Source organism: Microcaecilia unicolor, chromosome 1 (genome assembly GCF_901765095.1).
Source record: "Microcaecilia unicolor chromosome 1, aMicUni1.1, whole genome shotgun sequence".
NCBI lineage: Eukaryota > Metazoa > Chordata > Amphibia > Gymnophiona > Siphonopidae > Microcaecilia > Microcaecilia unicolor.
This window is the reverse complement of record NC_044031.1, coordinates 57,612,459-57,632,172: the sequence shown is the minus strand read 5'-3', so window position 1 is coordinate 57,632,172 and position 19,714 is coordinate 57,612,459. Positions and strand designations below refer to the sequence as shown.

Here is a 19,714-nt window from a genome sequence, read left to right as displayed (position 1 = left end):
GGCGGCTGTTTCACGGTTGCTCTGCGCCTCAGGAGAGAACCCTATTGCGTTTTACCGTCTTTTAAACTTTTTTTGCGAGTTCGCTCGTCTTGTTCTTTCAAAAAAAAAAAAACTTTCCTGTTTTGTTTCTTAGTTTGTCGATAAGTTTCTTTCTTTTTCGTGTGCGGCCCTGTTGGCTGCCCGTATGGGGTTTTTTCCCTTTTTCTTTGCTCCTTTTGGCGCCATCGCGTCTTTTGATTTCGCCGCCACAATTTTTCTGTCGATGTCATAGTAACATAGTAGATGACGGCAGAAAAAGACATGCACGGTCCATCTAGTCTGCCCAACAAGATAAACTCCTATGTGCTACTTCTTGTGTATACCTTACCTTGATTTGTATCTGCCATTTTCAGGACACAGACCGTAGAAGTCTTGCCCAGAACTAGCCCCACCACCCAAACACCAGCCCCACCTCCCAATCTCGGCTAAGCTTCTGAGGATCCATTCCTTCTGCACAGGATTCCTTTATGTTTATCCCATGCATGCCTGAATTCCGCTACCGTTTTCATCTCCACCACCTCCCGCGGGAGGGCATTCCAAGTATCTACCACTCTGTCCATGAAAAAATACTTCCTGACATTTTTCTTGAGTCTGCCCCCCTTCACTCTCATATCATGTCCTCTCGTTCTACCGCCCTCCCATCTCCGGAAAAGGTTCGTTTGCGGATTAATACCTTTCAAATATTTGAACGTCTGTATCATATCACCCCTGTTTCTCCTTTCCTCCAGGGTATACATGTTCAGGTCCGCAAGTCTCTCCTCATACGTCTTGTAACGCAAATCCCATACCATTCTCGTAGCTTTTCTTTGCATTTTTTTTTTACATCCTTAGCAAGGTACGGCCTCCAGAACTGAACACAATACTCCAGGTGGGGCCTCACCAACGACTTGTACAGGGGCATCAACACCTCTTTTCTTGTGGAATGTGTTTGCTGTAAAACCTATCTTAGGCCTTTATTAAGCCTCTTTTCTACAAAGCTGATTGGGACAAGGGGAAGACAAGGATAGTAGGTAGAGATGTGCAAAAAAACCACAGTTCTAGGGTAGGAAAAGCCACAAATATAGCCAGCGCAAGTCTTATCTGAGTTTCTCCCAGCCAGAGACCAGCAACACAGCTCTCCACAGAAAACACACTTGTGCTTTTAAAATGGCTGCAGAAAAAAAAACCAGGTGAGCTGAGGGGGTGGGGGAGGGAAGGAGCTCTGAAACACTTGGCATGTTTGAATTCCATTACCGTTTTCCTCTCCACCACCTCCCACAGGAGGGCATTCCAAGCATTCACCACTCTCTCCGTGAAAAAATACTTCCTGGCATTTTTCTTGAGTCTGCCCCCCTTCAATCTCATTTCATGTCCTCTCGTTCTACCGTCTTCCCATCTCCGGAAAAGGTTCGTTTGCAGATTAATACCTTTCAAATATTTGAACGTCTGTATCATATCGCCCCTGTTTCTCCTTTCCTCCAGGGTATACATGTTCAGGTCAACAAGTCTCTCTTCATACGCCTCCCATGGCCCGCCTTCACATGAGATCAGCTCAATAGACCCAAGCTTCCCAGTGGTATCAAGCTGCAAGGATCTAGAGGATGTTATCCAGCTGTCCACAGAGTTTCTCAGTTCCCTCTATTGGTGGACAATTCGATCCAATTTGACCGTGGGACGTCCCTTTCAAATTCCTCAGCCACAAAAGGTGCGGACGACGGATGCGTCTCTTCTGGGGTGGGGAGCTCATGTTGATGGGCTTCACACTCAAGGAGTTTGGTTCCTCCAGGAAACCGGTCTTCAGATCAACCTCCTGGAGTTGAGAGCGGTCTGGAACGTGCTAAAGGCTTTCAGAGATCGGCTGTCCAACCAAATCATACAAATTCAGGCAGACAATCAGGTTGCCATGTACTACATCAACAAGCAGGGGGGCACCGGATCTCGCCCCCGTGTCAGGAACCCATTCAGATGTGGCTTTGGGCTCGCCGGCAAAGCATGTTTCTCCAAGCCACCTATCTGGCAGGCGTAAACAACAGTCTGGCCGACAGGTTGAGCAAAATTATGCAACCTCACGAGTGGTCTCTCAACTTGAAAGTGGTACGTCAGATCTTTCAAGAGTGGGGCACCCCCTTGGTGGATCTCTTCGCCACTCGACTCAATCAGAAGGTCCCTCGGTTCTGTTCCAGGCTTCAGGCCCACGACAGACTAGCGTTGGATGCCTTTCTCCTACATTGGGGCAAGGGCCTCCTGCATGCATATCCTCCCATACCTTTTGTGGGGAAGACTTTGCTGAAACTCAAGCAGAATCGTGGAACCATGATTCTGATCGCTCCCTTCTGGCCGCGTCAGATTTGATTCCCACTTCTTCTGGAGTTGTCCTCCGAAGAACCATGGAGATTGGAGTGTTTTCCAACCCTCATTACTCAGAACGAGGGGGCGCTTCTGCATCCCAACCTCTGGTCCCTGGCTCTCACGGCCTGGATGTTGAGAGCGTAGACTTTGCCTCCTTGGGTCTTTCGGAGGGTGTCTCCCGAGTCTTGCTTGCTTCCAGGAAAGATTCTACTAAAAAGAGTTACTCTTTTAAATGGTGGAGGTTTGCTGTCTTGTGTGACAGCAAGGCCCTAGACCCTCGCTCTTGTCCTACACAGACCCTGCTTGAATATCTTCTGCACTTGTCTGAGTCTGGTCTTAAGACTAACTCCGTAAGAGTTCATCTTAGTGCAATTAGTGCTTATCATTATTGTGTAGAAGGTAAGCCTATTTCTGGATAGCCTTTAGTAGTTCGCTTCATGAGAGGTTTGCTTTTGTCAAAGCCCCCTGTCAAACCTCCAACAGTGTCATGGGATCTCAATGTCGTTCTCACCCAGCTGATGAAACCTCCTTTTGAGCCACTGAATTCCTGCCATCTGAAGTATTTGACCTGGAAGGTCATTTTCTCGGTGGCTGTTACTTCAGCTCGTAGAGTCAGTGAGCTCCAAGCTTTGGTAGCCCATGCTCCATACACTAAATTTCATCATAACAGAGTAGTCCTCCGCACTTACCCTAAGTTTTTGCTGAAGGTAGTGTCGGAGTTCCATCTGAACCAGTCAGTTATCTTGCCAACATTTTGTCCCCGTTCTTATACCCGCCCTGCTGAACGTCAGTATGGCATTACTTATGTACATTGGACTGCAAAAGAGCATTGACCTTCTATCTGGAGCGGACAAGCCCATTCAGAAAAACCGCCCAAATGTTTGTTTCTTTTGATCCCAACAGAAGGGGAGTGGCTGTCGGGAAACGCACCATTTCAAATTGGCTAGCAGATTGCATAGCCTTCACTTACGCCCAAGCTGGGCTGACTCTTGAGGGTCATGTCACGGCTCATAGTGTTCAAGGCATGGCAGCGTCAGTGGCCCACTTGAAAGACGTCGGTCTTTCCTTGCAATGAGAGACGAAGTTAAGGCTTTAGGGGCCAGTTTTATACTGTGCTATCCTTGTAAATGTCAGTTAAAATACCAGTTTTTTGATCCTAACATTTGAGGAGTTTTATAGATATGAAGAAAGTGAACAGATAGATCTGGTATTAATTTAAGACCTGGTAATTCACAATGTGTGTGTGTTTGATGGGGCGGTCCAGGCCATATTCTTGTTAAAATTTCTTTTGACTTAACTCCTTTTAAATTTCCAGCCCCCTTGTCTTAATTTTGTGGTCTAAGAAAGAAACTTAATTGAAATGGGGAACTATATATATATTGAAGTAGAATTTTTCTTTTTCTGTTTTTCCTAAACAAGATGTAATGCTTGTGTTATGTTTAAAAAATCTATAAATAAAATAAAAAAAGAAGAGATTTGCAAGGCTGTGACGTGGTCATCTGTCCACACATTTACATCTCATTACTGCCTTCAGCAGGATACCCGACGCGACAGTCGGTTTGGGCAGTCTGTGCTGCAGAATCTGTTTGTGGTCTAGAATCCAACTCCACCCCCCCAGGCCAATTTTTGTTCTGTTCCAGGCTGCACTCTGTTAGTTTTTATGTTTTCAGATCAATTTATGTTATGTCCTCGCCATTGCGAGGCCCAATTGACCCTGATACCCCATCAGTGAGAACAAGCAGCCTGCTTGTCCTCGGAGAAAGTGAAAGGTACATACCTGTAGCAGGTGTTCTCCGAGGACAGCAGGCTGATTGTTCTCACCAACCCGCCCACCTCCCCTTTGGAGTTGTCTCTTCCCTTGTCTTGCTTTGTAAGTGGACTGAGGGGCACGTTTGCGCGATAGGCGAGAAGACGGTTGTGCGTGCGCGGTGCGTGCACTCGTGTGCACGAGGGCTCTAGCAAGCTTTGTTGCTAGGAAGATTTCCGGACCTGGGTCTGCTGTCGGACGTCAAACCATCAGTGAGAACAAGCAGCCTGCTGTCCTCGGAGAATACCCTCTACAGGTATGTATCTTTCGCTTTACAGCACTGATAAGGTATCACCAAATAGCATCCATCAGTAATGCAATTTTCAACAATTAGTATCTGTTTGATTTTGAGTACAGTTTTCAAAGTCTTCTTCACATGTATCTAGCAGTTTGAGTGTGTAAACTGGTTGTCTGAAATTGCCATCAATCTGTGTGGCTAGATTTTGTTCCACTACATGTATACTTTTAGTCACATTTAAAGGAAACATTCCCTGGGGATGAGATTGCATTTTCAGATTTACATACGTGTACCTTATGTACTATGAAAACTGTACCTGTAACAAGTAACAAAAACAAGTGCAAATACCCTTGAGTACTTTGTACTTGTCACAAGTTTCAATGTGAAAATGTGTTTTTCATTTTTGAGAATTGATGCAGTGTGTTGGTAAAAGGAAAACAAAATCTCTGGACCCTCTCCCAATGTGGACTGTTTAAAAAAAAAGTTCCCTTAAGTATGGCCTAGTGCATTGCTTCTCAACTACTTGTCTATGGGCAAACGCTATTAGCAGTTTCATTTCAATCTGTTCACAAAACAATAGTAAGAATCCTCACATCTAGCAAATCAAACCAGGCAAAGAAAATTGGTGATTGGGCTGGCCGAGAAGGAAAAAGTGAATAGCATGGCTGTTCACTTGTGACCTTTTGCTGTCTCCATTTGACCCTACACTTCCCCTCAAGCTGTACACTTCCAGGGGGAGATATGCAAGAGAGGAGAGAATGAATGGGAGGGAGCCAAAGAAGTAGTATAAGCAGCACTGGTCTTCACAGACAAGAAAGAGGTAGCAATTTGCTAGCTGCAAAGTTGGTGGTAAGATTGGGCCACAGAGGTGAGTTTTGTATGTTGCATCTTCTAGTAAGTTAGCACTGCCCCTCCCCCCCCCCCCCCCCCCCCCCCAACAAAGGTCTTCATCATTGAGAGGAACCCATATGACAGTACGCTTCCTCTCTCCTCAACTTCACATGTTTCGAAAGCTGCTGGTTGTAAGCGTAAGAAAGGTTGAGAAATATTGGTCTTGTGGGTAGGTATAAATAGTAGAAATCATCATAGCAGAACTCCTTGAATGTTATAGAGAATCCCTGATCTGCCATTAATTGTGCAATTTTAGAAAACTATTTTCTTCCTTTTTAAATGCTGTAATAAATTAAGTCATTAGTTTTTGTCCTCTGGTTTTTGTTTGTTTCCACCAAAAAAAAAAAAAATAGTCACACAGTCCCTATGTGCAAGCACTAGACTGCCCACTGTAATTGTATTATTTTGAAATAGTCATAAAGCATCTTCAGGTTCTGTTTTGATGAAAGGTGTTAAATAAATCCATATTGTTTAGTTTTTGTTATTGAAATGTGCATCATCCATGTTGCCTTTTGGCCTATTGATGTTTTCTTAAGAAATGTGTAAAATATATTTACATATTTTTAGACTGACTAATTCATTGGTAGCTCTTAATTCAAATTGAGGAAAAATAATGTTTTAGTACTGATTTACAGTAAAACTCCCCTCTTAATATTTTAGGAAACCTCTCACTGTTACACCAGTTCTAAGTGACCAGAAGCCATCTTTCTCCAAATCTGGACGGAAAATTAAGGGCAGAGGCACCATAGTACGTGGTAGTATTTGGGGTATTTTTTTTGCTGTCTGATTTTTTTGTTGTTGGTGCATTTGTTTTTCTTTTTTGTTGTTTTTTAAATGCTGAGTAATAGTTTTTATTGCTGATCTTTAGATATACCTAGCACTTTACCCTGTTGTGATTTATTGGCTTTCCAGAGGAGTGCAAGAAAGTCCTGCCCATCAGGTATTGGGGGAAGCAGTAATGAGTCATAGTAATTATTAGCACTTATAATAATACCAAATCTAAAATAGCAAATTTAATTTTCTATTATGAAATTTATTTAATTCACCTGCTATCATAGGAGTGGCTGTAGCCTTTAAAGCTACAACACATTGATTGGTCATGTGAATTATTTCAGGTATGATATTCTGTTAATTGACTGAGCTAGAATCCCAGAAATGGAAAAAATGTTGGTGTGGCACCATAAGCCTTCATTCACAGTTACCGAGGAGGAGTTTCTTCCATTGTATATCTCCCAACTGTGCCTACCAATTACAATATTGACCCTTAACCAGGGAACACAAACCACAAACTGTCTCTAGAGCTTGGATAATTTGAACCCTGAGTCTAGCCACTATGTGTTGCTATTGAGTGAAGGCTGAGATTCCTTTCACCCAGGTGCTACAAACACTGCCTGTATAGAAATATACAGCTAGCCCAGGAAGCAAATTCCTGACCTGAAAACTGAACCCAGATTTGAAATCACTGAGTCAGTTGGAACTATTTTGGGAATGTCAAAGCTAATTTAAATCTACATTTAAATCTAAATTTACATGTAAGAAAGTTTGTTCCTGAAGGGGATAGTTTTCATTTTTTTAAACAACCCCAGAAAAACCAAAAACACACACACAGAGAAAATAAATCTGTGCTACTTTATGTTTATTAGCATGTTAATTTAAATTTGTTATTTTGGCTAACTAAGGTGCGCTAGCGTTATTAGCTCGTGCTAAAAATAGCTGGCAATAAATGCTGAGACACCCATTATATTCCTATGAGTGTCTCAGCGTTTAGCGCCAGCTGTTTTGTAGCACGAGCTAAAAATGCTAGCGCACCTTAGTAAAAGACCTCCAAACTTCTAATTAAACTTACTGGCACCGATATTCAAAAGTATTAACTTACTGGCACCGATGTTCAAAAGTACGTCAATTTCTTTTGTAAAAATTACTTGTATGGCCAAAACTTAATCCACATAAGTAGTCATATAACCAAAATTAATTGGGCTAAAATGAGGTAAAGTTTGGAGCAAAGCAAAAAGTTACCCCCTTGTTCTATAACATGGCACCTAAATTTATGTGCTGATTGCACACATTTATAAAACGTTTGCACTTATGTGGGTAAGTACTAGCTGAGTATTCAGATTTATTCTATAAATGGCACTGCAACTCAGCATGTAAATATAAAGGGCAGGAGTATGGGTGGGACCTAGAATTACATGTGTAACTTGCAAAATACTGTAAGTTATGCACTAACTTGCTGCATTCAGGTGTTCCCACTTTTGCCTGCTATTGACATGACATAGGTGCCTAAATATAGGCATATTGATGTTGCTTTAAGCTAATCTATAATAGAATCGTGGTGCCCAGATTCTGTTATAGAATTCCTCCCAAATTCTATAAAGGGTGCTCAAAATTGGGCACGCCTAACTAAATTAGCTAATTGGTGCTAAGTTGGCATTACGTATCAATAGTTTGCATCAACAAACACTAATTTGTAGTTATGTGCATAAATGACTTAACCCCTTATTCTATAAATGGCACCTAATTGCTATTGCTCGCAACTCCAAAGGGAGTATGGATATGGGAGATGCATTGGCAGGTCAGGGGTAGGCTAAACAATTAAGCAATAAGTTATGGAATACTTATTGGTAAGTATAGGTAAGTATATAACTGCCAGTACGTGGACGTGAGGATTTACACCAGCCTTTGACATAGGATAAGTGCTCACACCTAGTTAGGCGCCAAAATGCGGACTTATGCTAGTATTCTATAGTGGCAACTGTGCACAGTATTGCCATTTTAGGATGGGCACTTAGCACTCGTATTTTTGGTGTCTTAACATAGTAAATGATGGCAGATAAAGACCTAAACGGTTCATCGAGTATGCCCAACAAGATAAACTCATTTTCTCTGAGGACAAGCAGGCTGCTTGTTCTCACTGATGGGTGACGTCGACGGCAGCCCTAGGACCGGAATTCTCCCTAGCAGCAAAGAGTTTGCTAGCCTTGTGCTCCCGTGCGTACCGCGCATGCGCGACCGTCTTCCCGCCCGAACGCGAGCGTGCTCCTCAATCTTGTTTTTTCCGCGGCTCGGGACGCTGCTTCGCTGCTGTTCTCTGCCCCTCGCTGCGGTTTTACGGACTCTCCGTGAGTTTTTTCGCCGGTTTTTTGGCTATTTTCGCTTTCGCGATCTTCTGTTTATATATATATATATATATATATATATATTTCTCCGAGGACAAGCAGGCTGCTTGTTCTCACGACTGGGTTGACGTCCACGGCAGCCCCCACCAACCGGAACAAAACTTTGCGGGCGGTCCTGCACGCAAGGCACGCCCACCGCGCATGCGTGGCCGTCTTCCCGTCCGTGCGCGACCGTTCCTGCTCAGTCTTTTCTTTTCCGCGCTGGAGAGAGCCGTGTTCGTCTCTCTCTGTCAGCCCCGGAAACCGGATCATGCTTTTGCCGCGAGATTTTCTTTTCGTTGTTTTTCTTCTCTGTTTTATTTTGTTTTAAAAAAAAAAACGAGAAAACTTTGTTTTCCCTCGTACTTTTAGCGGGGGCGTCTCGTTGCGGCCTTGTGGCCGCGCGGTCGATTTATTTTTCGAGGTGTGAATTTTACCGCCACCATCGACGACTTTGACTTCGCCGACGCGATTTTTCCGTCGATGTTCTCGAAGGTCCCGAGTGGATTTAAGAAGTGTGGTCGGTGCGGCCGGCATATCTCGCAGACCGACACTCACGCTTGGTGCCTCCAGTGCCTCGGGCTGGAGCACGATACCAAGATGTGCACCTTGTGTCTCGGTTTACGGAAACGGACACAGGTGGCGAGGCAAGTTCTGCGGGGACCGTCTTTTTGGAACTTGCGCCAGCCCCTCGACGTCGACTTCGACGGCATCGGTGTCGACGGCCGGATCTTCGGTACCGGTACCGATGTCCACGAAATCGGCACCGACCCCAGGAGCACAGGTCCCGTTGGCCCGCCGGTCGTCCGGAGATGGCAGGGGTGAGCGGCCGCGTGGGCAATCGGCCCCGGTCACTCCCTCTTTCCAGGGCCCTCGGGACCGAACCCTGTCAGACCCGATCCCTCGAGGCCAAGGGGGATCTACCTCCTCCTCTTCGGTACCGCCGAGTGCCGATGATGGGCACCGGAAAAAGACAAAAAAGCACCGTCATCGGTCGCCCACGGCGCATGTGGCTACCGGCTCCAGAGATGATTCGACGCCGAGGAAGCGGCAGCGCCGGGAGGAGCGGTCCCCCTCGGTAGTAGAGGTATCATTACGTCAGGGCACCAGCACTTCGGTGCTGTCTCCTGGACCTGAACAGCTTCCGACACCTCTACCGGCCAGCTCGTCTTTCCCGACAGCGGGCCTCAACGAGTGCCTCCGAGCCATCCTTCCGGGGATCCTGGAAGGGCTGATGCGCCAGACTGTGCCGGTGCCGGGGGTGCTTGCGCCCTCGGCGCCGTTGATGAAGGCGCCAGCGTGCTCTAGCCCGGTGCCGAGGCCTTCGACACCGACACCGCTTGCGGTGCCGGTCTCGACCGCCACGCAGGTGGAGTCGACGTCGATGGAGGGAGCTTCATCCCCGCCGGCGCGGGAGTCCACCGCTCGACGACGCCACCGAGGACTCGGTGCCTCGAAGTCTAGCCGGGCCCGGTTGAGGTCTGAGCTACAGGAGCTCATGTCCGACACCGAGGAAGAGGCCTCGTGGGGGGAGGAGGAGGACCCCAGATATTTCTCCTCAGAGGAGTCTGTGGGCCTTCCCTCCGACCCCACTCCTTCACCAGAGAGGAAGCTCTCGCCACCTGAGAAGGGAACAGATAAGAAGGATTTATCCATGGAGCGGAGTGCACGGGAAGGGGTGTAGGGAAGGACGAGTGTGGAGAGATACTGGGGAGCAGCAGAGTGAGTACATTTATAGGTTAGTAGAAGAAGTTTGAACAGGATGCGAAAACGGATAGGGAGCCAGTGAAGTGACTTGAGGAGAGGGGTAGTATGAGTAAAGCGACCCTGGCGGAAGACGAGATGGGCAGCAGAGTTTTGAACCAATTGGAGAGGAGAGAGTTGGCTAAGTGGGAGGCCAGCAAGAAGCAGATTGCAGTAGTCTAAACGAGAGGTGACAAGGGTGTGGATGAGGGTTTTGGTAGAGTGTTCAGAAAGAAAGGGGCGGATGTTGTAAAGAAAGAAATGACAGGTCTTGGCGGTCTACTGGATATGAGCAGAGAAGGAGAGCGAAGAGTCAAAGATAACCCCAAGGTTTCGAGCTGAGGAGACAGGGAGAATGAGAGAGCCATCAACAGAAATAGAAAACGGGGGGAGTGGGGAGGTGGGTTTGGGGGGAAAAATGAGAAGCTCGGTTTTGGTCATGTTTAATTTCAGGTGGCGTTGAGACATCCAGACAGCAATGTCAGACAAGCACGCTGAAACTTTGGTTTGTATGCAAGGTGAGATATCAGGGGTAGAAAGGTAGATTTGGAAGTCATCAGCATAGAGATGGTAGGAAAAGCCATGGGATGAGATTAATGAACCTAGTGAAGAAGTGTAGATAGAAAAGAGGAGGGGACCAAGAACAGAACCCTGAGGTATGCCGACAGGCAGAGGGATAGAAGTAGAAGAGGATCCACCAGAGTGAACACTAAAGGTGCGGAGGGAGAGGTAGGAAGATAACCAGGAAAGGACAGAGCCCTTTAAGAATGTAGATATTAGTTTTGAAAGTGCTGTAGTCTGCTTATGTTATAAATTCAGCTGGCTTATAAATTAAAACAAACAAACAAAAAAACCTGGTTGGTAGCTTGTACTAATGCTGTTCCTGCTTTACAAAGTGTATAAATAAAAGAAGACTTCAGTTTCCAGTGTGTTCTGGCCTATTTCATCTAAATATAACTATGCAAATATACCAAGTTTGTTTTGGTAGGTTCTATGTCACTTGCTCTACTCAGCCTTGGATACATTTCTTCAAAAAGGTGGTTAATAAACAATATTTTTATGGTATTTTAGAAATTCTTAGATGGTCTTCTTTAACCGTACCTTTGTTTATGGTTGTAGCGATACCACACTCCACCTCGATCAAGATCATGTTCAGACTCTAGAGATGATGAAAGCAGTGAAACTCCTCCTCACTGGAAAGAGGAAATGGAGAGGTTAAGAGCTTACAGGCCTCCCAGTGGAGAAAAATGGAGTAAAGGGGACAAGTAAGCTCATCACCTCAGATTCTTGAAAAAGTTTTGTTGCACTTTCTGTGATAGGAAAAAAATGGAGTATTTATTTGTTTTGCGATTTTTGCAATCTGCATCATCCATGCATACATAATAAAAGAAAAACTGTGTCATAACTTGACAAGCATTTCATTCTTCAGTACAGTACAATTTTAAATTGTATCATATTAAAAACAGGTCTTCATTAATCTATTGGTCTACCTGACAATCAAAATATACCCCATGTCATTACCACTAGTTACTAAAAAACCAGGAGCAGGAGCTTGATATTCAAAATGGTTTAACCAAGCAAGAGAGGCTCTTTCCCAGTTAAACCACACTGAATGGGCTGGGAGGGAATATTCAGCAGCACTTAACTAGGCAATTCCACTGAATATGACTGCCACAGCACTGTCCAGTCAGTGCACAGATGATCTTTGGGTGCAGCTTGGGCAGAGCCGGCACTTAACTGTTTAGCAGTGATATTTAGTCCATTAATCAGTTAAGTAAGCAGGTAAAGTTAGGAAGAGTAAAAAAAAAGCTGTGCTCTCTTTATCTGCCAAGCTACTTGCACACTGGTCTGAATATTGTTAGTGCCCAGGTAACTTCAGGTTTCGGCGCTGTCTTGGATATTCAGTGCTGGTGCCCTGCATGGCCTGGCATTAAATATTAAGGCTTAATTCAGCCCACAGCTGTCACCAGCTTATTAAAAACTGCTGGCCACTGTAGGCTGAGTCAGCCAGCATTAGTTTTCTCCCTTTCCCTTTGATTAGTCATCATAGCAGTACTGCTTGCCTCATTCACCCTATAGAGCAAATGTTTTGTGAAACAAATGAGCCTTCCACTGCTTCCTAAATCCCCCGATACTTTCCCATCATTAGTTCCTGTGGTAATTTATTCCATTCTAGTGGGCTACCTATTGAGAGAGTGTGGGGATGGGTTTCCATTAAATGGCATTGCTTAAGCAATGGGATATGCAATATCTGAGTTCCCTCTGACCTCAATAAGTAAGCCAGCTTATAAATTGTTAAAGCTGTATTAAAATATTGAAGAACTTCATCACTCAGCACCTGGTAAATTAGCATTAGCATCTTAAATAGTATACATCAGGCTGATGGTAGCCAGTGTGATTCAAACGACATTTCTTACTGTACACGGCCTTGAGTGAATTCCTTCAAAAAGGCGGTAAATAAATTCTAATAAATAAATGTAATATGTTCATCTTCAGTTGCCCTTCCCTAACCATACTGCTGCAGTTTGCAGAGTTTGTGAAGTCTTTAGCCTTTTTTTTTTGTTAATCACAAATAAGAGGAATTATATTAATGTAATTGTTATGTAACTAAGGATTGTACTATAGTTCTAAAGTCATAAGGGGGATAGATAAGTTTGTAATCTACATATTAATCACAGCCTGAAAAGGGCAGCATCTATAACCACTTTGACCTGTGGCTTCATGAAGGGTTCAGTGTTACCCCAAGACTACATACTTGGGTCCTAAATTCTGTGTTTTTCTAAATCTTTCATACTACTTGGGTATTCCACTGCCTGGGTCCAACTTAGCGCCATCACTTCTGTCGTGTCAGCGTTGGTGACTAATATGTTTAAAGTCATCCACTCTTGAATAAAAGACAAGCATTTAGCCACTAGGGTAAAGGTCTCTGAAAAAGCGGATGTTACTGGGGGGGGGGGGGGGGCCCTGAATATTGTTTGAATATATGTAGAACTGCATTTCAGGTTCTGTTTACTATAATATCTAATCCAGATACTAAGGACTGGCCTCACTTAAGTGGCAAATTCTGTGCACTGCCATCTGCAAGGTCTCTGGGTGAGCTGAGGCTGGGGATGTTGTAGGGGCAGCGTTTAGATCACCAGAGTGGGAGGAGTATGATGATTGCTTAGATGTGATACCAAGTGGTCAGATTCAGGACCCTGATTGCAGGGTGCTAGTGCTTCACACCTGAGTGAAGACTGTTGCAGCAATGACCAGGTTCAGTTTGTTGTGAGGAAAAGAAATTTCTAGATGAATTTAACATTCAGGGTGCCAGATTTCAGCTCTGGTTCTAATTGAGCTGGAAGTGTAAAGTAGTGGAAGGAAACTACTGGGTAAAAAAATTTAATATAAACATTAGATTAGATTTAACTGAATTCTGATTTATAGAGGTATTTGCATTAGCATTGACTAGACTAAAATGTAATAAATCTTTTTTTTTCTTTTTTTATAGGTTGGATGACACATACTCAAGCCGATGGGATGAAAGAAGTTTGTCCCAGAGATCAAGATCTTGGTCTCATGATGGCTACTATTCTGATAACAGCAGAGAGAGAGTGTTCCACATGAAGAAACGCAGAAAAGAGAAAAAAAGGCCGAAGCATAAAAAGAAATCCAAAAAGCAGAAACATTCAAAGAAGCATAAATTAACTAAGAAAGACACATCACTGTTGCCTGATATAGAATCATCTTGCTCTTCAAGCAGGAGGACAAAGTCTTCTCATGAAAAAGAAAAGAGATCTTGTTCTTCGATATCTTCAAGGCGTTCATCCAAAAAAGATTGGTCCAGGTCTGTCAAAGGCCATTCTTCATCAAGCAGAGAATTGCAGTCATACTCCAGGTCTGTATCTAGATCCAGATCTTATTCAAGAGAAAGTTCAAGGTCTAGGACTAATTCTAGATCTTCATCTCGAGACAGATCAAGATCTAAGTCTAGATCAAGAAGCTCTAGATCACGCTCTAGGTCTGCATCGCACTCTGGCTCTAGATCAGTGTCTAGTTCTAGCTATAAATCAAGAGATCAGAGAACAGTGTCGAGATCACCAAAAAAGGTCACAGTTCATCCATTGCAAAGTAAACCTAACAAAACTGAGCCAGCTATACCAATTCCACAACCAAATGATAAAATGTTAGTGCCTCCAATTCTAAATGAAAACATTCCTGTGGTGCCTTTAAGTGATAGTCCACCACCTTCAAGATGGAAACCTGGTCAGAAGCCCTGGAAGCCATCCTATGAACGAATTCAGGAAATGAACTTGAAGAAATCTCATTTAATTTCTGTTCAGAACAATAATTATGCCTTAATAAAAAGTAGAGAGGCCAATGTTGCCTCCTACCATAAGCATCAAAAAAGTTCAGATAGTGAAGAAAGTGACTCGTCAAAGTATCGAAGCGACAGAAGCTCGGATCATCATCGAAGATCTAAAAGTAGGTCTTCCAGAAGTAGATCTTATACTAGATCTTATAGTAGATCAAGAAGCTTTACACATTCACGGTCAAGGTCCAGAAGCAAATACCACAGTGACTCTTCATCTTACCATAGATCCTCATCTTATGATTCTTACAGTGAAAATAGAAATCTTAGAAAAAGATCAACTTCTAGTGAGCAAAACTTTGACTCCAAGGAAAAGAAAAGCAGCTCTGAAAGTGACCTTTATAGACATCAAAACAATACAGATTATCAAAGTCCAAATCCAAGCAAAAGTGTATCAACTTCAGGTTCATCCCCAGATAGTGACATGGAGAGAAAATTGCTAGCTGTCTGGGTAAATCAAGTGAAGAATTCCATATCTGAAGTGGTTAATAGTTTTAATACTGATCAGGAACAGGATCGGTGTAAGCTGAATGACAATGGAGAAGAACAGAAACAGAGATCTGATGATGATGAAGAGTGTGAACCTTCCAGTAAACAAACTTCTGTAAAGGATATGATCTGTGAAAAGCCTATAAGTGATAACACAAGGGCAGGTACCAGTACTGTTGATAAATTGGAATCTACATCATACTCACCAAAAGAAAACAAATCTTACAGGGAAGCCTCTGACAAAGAGGAAGGCGAGGCTAGTTCAGAATCTGATACCTCAGTCAGTGACTCCAAAAGTATGTCAAAAACAAGATCAAAGTCTTCTGAAGTTGTTTCTTCTTTTGTTTCTGATGGTAATTCTCAGACATTGAGGCAGGAACAATCCTCTGAATCAGAGAGTTCCCAGTCAAGCTTGGAGAATAACTTAAGAAAGTCCAAAAAAATGAAAAAACAATACTTAGATAAACTTTGGAAAGTAAAGGCAGTGAAAAATAAATCAAAGGGAATAGATGGTAAAAAACACAAAGGTAAAAAAAGGAAGCCAGAATTTCATTGGCAGCCTCCCCTGGAATTTGGGGAGGAAGAGGACGATGAAATGATCCTTGAAAAGCTAACAACACAGATTAGCAAAGTAAATAACCGTTGTGGTGATCATGGCGAAAATGAAGACTCTTCTGAAGGTTCTAGGCAGTCAAAGAGGCATTCTGTTTATCATGCTTCTCCAAATCATATTTATCTTAATAAAGATATCACTAAACAGAAACATTCATTTAATACCTTAAGTCCAAAAAAAAATCTTGACGCAGGTGAAGAAAATAAGTTTATTTCCAAAAACATTAAAAGCAGTCAAGTTGAATCTGAAGATGAGTCAGAGATAGGTAACATTGGTATCTCTGATCAGATCTCATATGGAACAATCATTGTTGAAGCTTTATCTCCAGTACGCACAAAATTGAGCACAAACAATGGTAAAACCAAGAACCAGTATCTACAAACTAATCAGCTTGTTGGAGGGCCTGTATATCATGAAAATAATGGAAATGAACCAACAGGTGGTAAAGAAGAAAATGCAGAATTAAATGATAGTAACTCATTAGATTTTCCTCCTACTGAGGAAGAAATGAAGACTGAGAAACCTGAAGTCAAACAAAATGTTACTGTGGATAAATGGAAACCTGTACAGGCTGCAAGTACTCTTCAGACACCAACTAATTTCAGCCTTCTGGAAGTATTGAATTGTACAGTAGAACCCGAGGTTAAGCCTCAAGGCTTAAGAATAGAAATAAAGAGCAAAAATAAAGTCAGACCGGGATCTCTATTTGATGAGGTTAGAAAGACAGCACGGTTAAATCAGAGGCCAAGGAACCAAGAGAGCTCAAGTGAAGAAAGATCATCCAGTAGAGATGACAAAAGTCGATCCAGGAGTCTAAGCAGGTCACGGAGTAAATCCAAATCAAAGTCCAGGGACAGAACAAAATCAAGGTCAAGGACACGGTCGTCCAGTTTGTCAAGGAGTCGATCACGAAGTTCCAGTTACTCTTACAGGTTAGAGGTTTAAAATTATTTGCATACTATTATTCTAGTTTAATTCATGTTTGTGTACACTGTATAGCTTTATAGAGTAGAGGCTGAGTTTCGTTTTTGGCTGAAAATGCAAATGCATTTTTAGATGAAACCAGAAATTCCCCCACCAACGACCAGGTCCTGACAGACTGAACAGGCCAACCACCCATCCCCTCCCATTAGAGAGCAGGTTCCGCCAAGCCAGCCAGCCCTCCCCGGGCCTACCTTTAACTGCCCTGCTGGTCTGTTGGCCTCTTCAGGACAAGAGTTATCCTAGTCGCTCTTGCCCCTGCCGATTCCTCCATAAAAATGGCTGCCTCACAAGATGGGAAGCTTATTGGCAGAAACCCAATTAGTAACAACAATCCATGCTACCATTCCCAGTGGCTTCCCCTATGTCCATCTCAATAATAGACTAACTTCAATTGTATTCAGGAGTAACACATTAGTATCTCATTAAAACTGTTTTTATAATAAAGTAATGAGGAATGACAAAAACTAACATTCGAACGGTAGAAAAATGTCAGTTTCACGGTAGTATCTCATTAAAATCAGTGTGTTAAAAAGTAGCCCATATGAACAAATCAAGGGGCTATCTAAAAAGTAATTTTTTAAATAAAAAAAAAGAGAGAACCATCATAGAAAAATACATTATAAAAAAAATACATTAAAAGGAGACCATAAGAAATTCTATTTAGGTTATCTAATATAATAAAACGCACCGTGAACGTTCTAATGAGGACAACGTTCTGTGAAGCCCTGAAGCCATCTGACATCACTGAAGCTGTAGGGTTCGTGGATTCGTGGTGTGAAGCCTTCAAGCCAGCCAGCCGTGTCTGCCCCGCCCTCGCGAAAAAAACAAACAAATCGGGAAGCGAAGCGTCAGGGAAGGAGGCGGCGCTCCCGACGTCTAGCTTTCCCTTCGCTGTGTTCCGCCTTGTTTTGAAGGCGGAACACAGCGAAGGGAAGGCTAGACGTCGGGAGCGCCGCCTCCTTCCCTGACGCTTCGCTTCACGAACCGCCACGGAGGTAAAGTTAAAAAGAATAAAAAAAAAAAAAAGGGATGCATGGATGCGAAGGGGTGGGGGGGCATGGATGCGAAGGGGTGGGGGGGCATGGATGCGAGGCATGGATGCGAAGGGGGGGGGAGAAGAGGGCGGGCCAGGCTGGGACATGGGAAGAGAGTAGCATGGATGCGAGGGGGGGGGGGTCATGGAAGGGCGAGAGGGGACTTGCTGGAAAAGGATGAATGGAGGCGGCAGGGGACAGAGGAGCATGGATGGGTATGGATTAGGAGGACAGGGCACAGGGAGAGAGGGGAATTACTGGAAATGGATGAATGGAGGGGGCAGGGGACAGAGGAGCATGGATGGGCATGGATTGGGAGGGCAGGACTCAGGGAGAGAGGGAAATTGCTGGATAGGGAAAAATGGAGGGGCCAGGTGACAGATGAGCATGGATTGGAAGGGCAGGACTCAGGGAGAGGGGAATTGCTGGATAGGGATGAATGGAGGGGACAGGCGGGCATGGATGGATATGGATTGCAGAGCAGGCCTCAGGCAGAGAGGGGAAATGCTGGATAGGGAAAAATGGAGGGGCCAGGTGACAGAGGAGCATGGATGGGCATGGATTGGAAGGGCAGGACTCAGGGAGAGGGGAATTGCTGGATAGGGATGAATGGAGGGGACAGATGGGCATGGATGGATATGGATTGCAGAGCAGGCCTCAGGCAGAGAGGGGAAATGCTGGATAGGGAAAAATGGAGGGGCCAGGTGACAGAGGAGCATGGATTGGAAGGGCAGGACTCAGGGAGAGGGGAATTGCTGCATAGGGATGAATGGAGGGGACAGATGGGCATGGATGGATATGGATTGCAGGGCAGGCCTCAGGCAGAGAGGGGAAATGCTGGATAGGGATGAATGGAGGGGGCAGGTGACAGACAAACATGGATGGCCATGGATTGGGAGGGCAGGGCTCAGGGACAGAGGGGAATTGCTGGAAAAGGATGAATGGAGGAGGCAGGGGACAGATGGCCATGGATTGGGAGGGCACGGCTCACACTCTCTCTCTCATATACAATGTCTTTCTGACTCTCACTCTCACACACTCTGTCTCACACTGTATCACATTCACTCTCTATGTGCCACACAGTCACTCACACACTCGCTTGGTGTCATACACTCACTCTCACAGAGAATCTGTGTCTCACACACACTCTCTCTCTTGCCCACACACACACACTCTCTCTCACACTGTGTCTCACATACACACTTGCACACACTCTCATTCTCACACACACTCTCTCACAAAACACACTCACACCCAGACTCACTCTCTCTCTCACACACTCACACTTTCACTCTGACTCTCAAACAGTCACTCTCACATACACTCTCCCAAACATACACACTCCAAGGAAAACCTTGCTAGCGCCCGTTTCATTTGTGTCAGAAACGGGCCTTTTTTACTAGTGTAATATAAAAAAAAAAAAAAACATAAAATTTACCAAGAGACCCATGGGATTAAAACACTGTATAAATATATAATACTAGTAAAAAGATAGCAAAAAAATAATCATTTGTTAATTATAACTAGATAATGCCAAATATGAGTAAATTGAGAAAAGGGTTAAAGAGTTACACTGCGTAAGAAACAATTGTATAAAAATAACAGTTCAAAAAAAAGAACTGCTACCAAAGACAAGAGATAAATTATGGCAGTAGAAGATCAAGGAATCAAAGAAAGCACTCATATTTAATTCATGGTTCAGACCCAAAGGTGTTACTGATTGCATCTAATAGATATCTGTGCTCTGTTCTTAATAAAAAAAACTGGCTGGAATTCCCACCCCTCCAGGAAAGGCTCTGCTACAAATATCAGAAAAAATAAAAACCTCAGGTCTTCAAAGGAGTGACCCTTAATAATGCAGTATTCTTCTTTAGGACTATCTTTGATTAACTTTTTTATATAGCTTCTGTATTCTATTATCCTAGTCTTCAATCTGCTCTGTCTTGCTGACATATAATAGCCAGCATGGTCAAATTGCCAGATAAACTGTGTTAGATATGTTACAGTTTGAAAATAATTTCAGATTATAGACAGTTGTGTTC

At 43.8% G+C, this 19,714-nt stretch overlaps 1 protein-coding gene across 5 annotated transcripts in view; it reads left to right on the top strand.

Moving 5' to 3' along the window:
• The window catches only part of NKTR (natural killer cell triggering receptor), a 364,002-nt gene that overhangs the window by 249,623 nt on the left and 94,665 nt on the right, over positions 1-19,714 (top strand). For all 5 annotated transcript variants that reach the window (XM_030197676.1, XM_030197654.1, XM_030197662.1 and 2 more), the window contains 3 exons: positions 5,964-6,051; positions 11,321-11,466; positions 13,692-16,586. In XM_030197676.1, the coding sequence (XP_030053536.1) occupies positions 5,964-6,051; positions 11,321-11,466; positions 13,692-16,586 (3,129 nt within the window). The remainder of the gene's footprint in view (positions 1-5,963; positions 6,052-11,320; positions 11,467-13,691; positions 16,587-19,714) is intronic.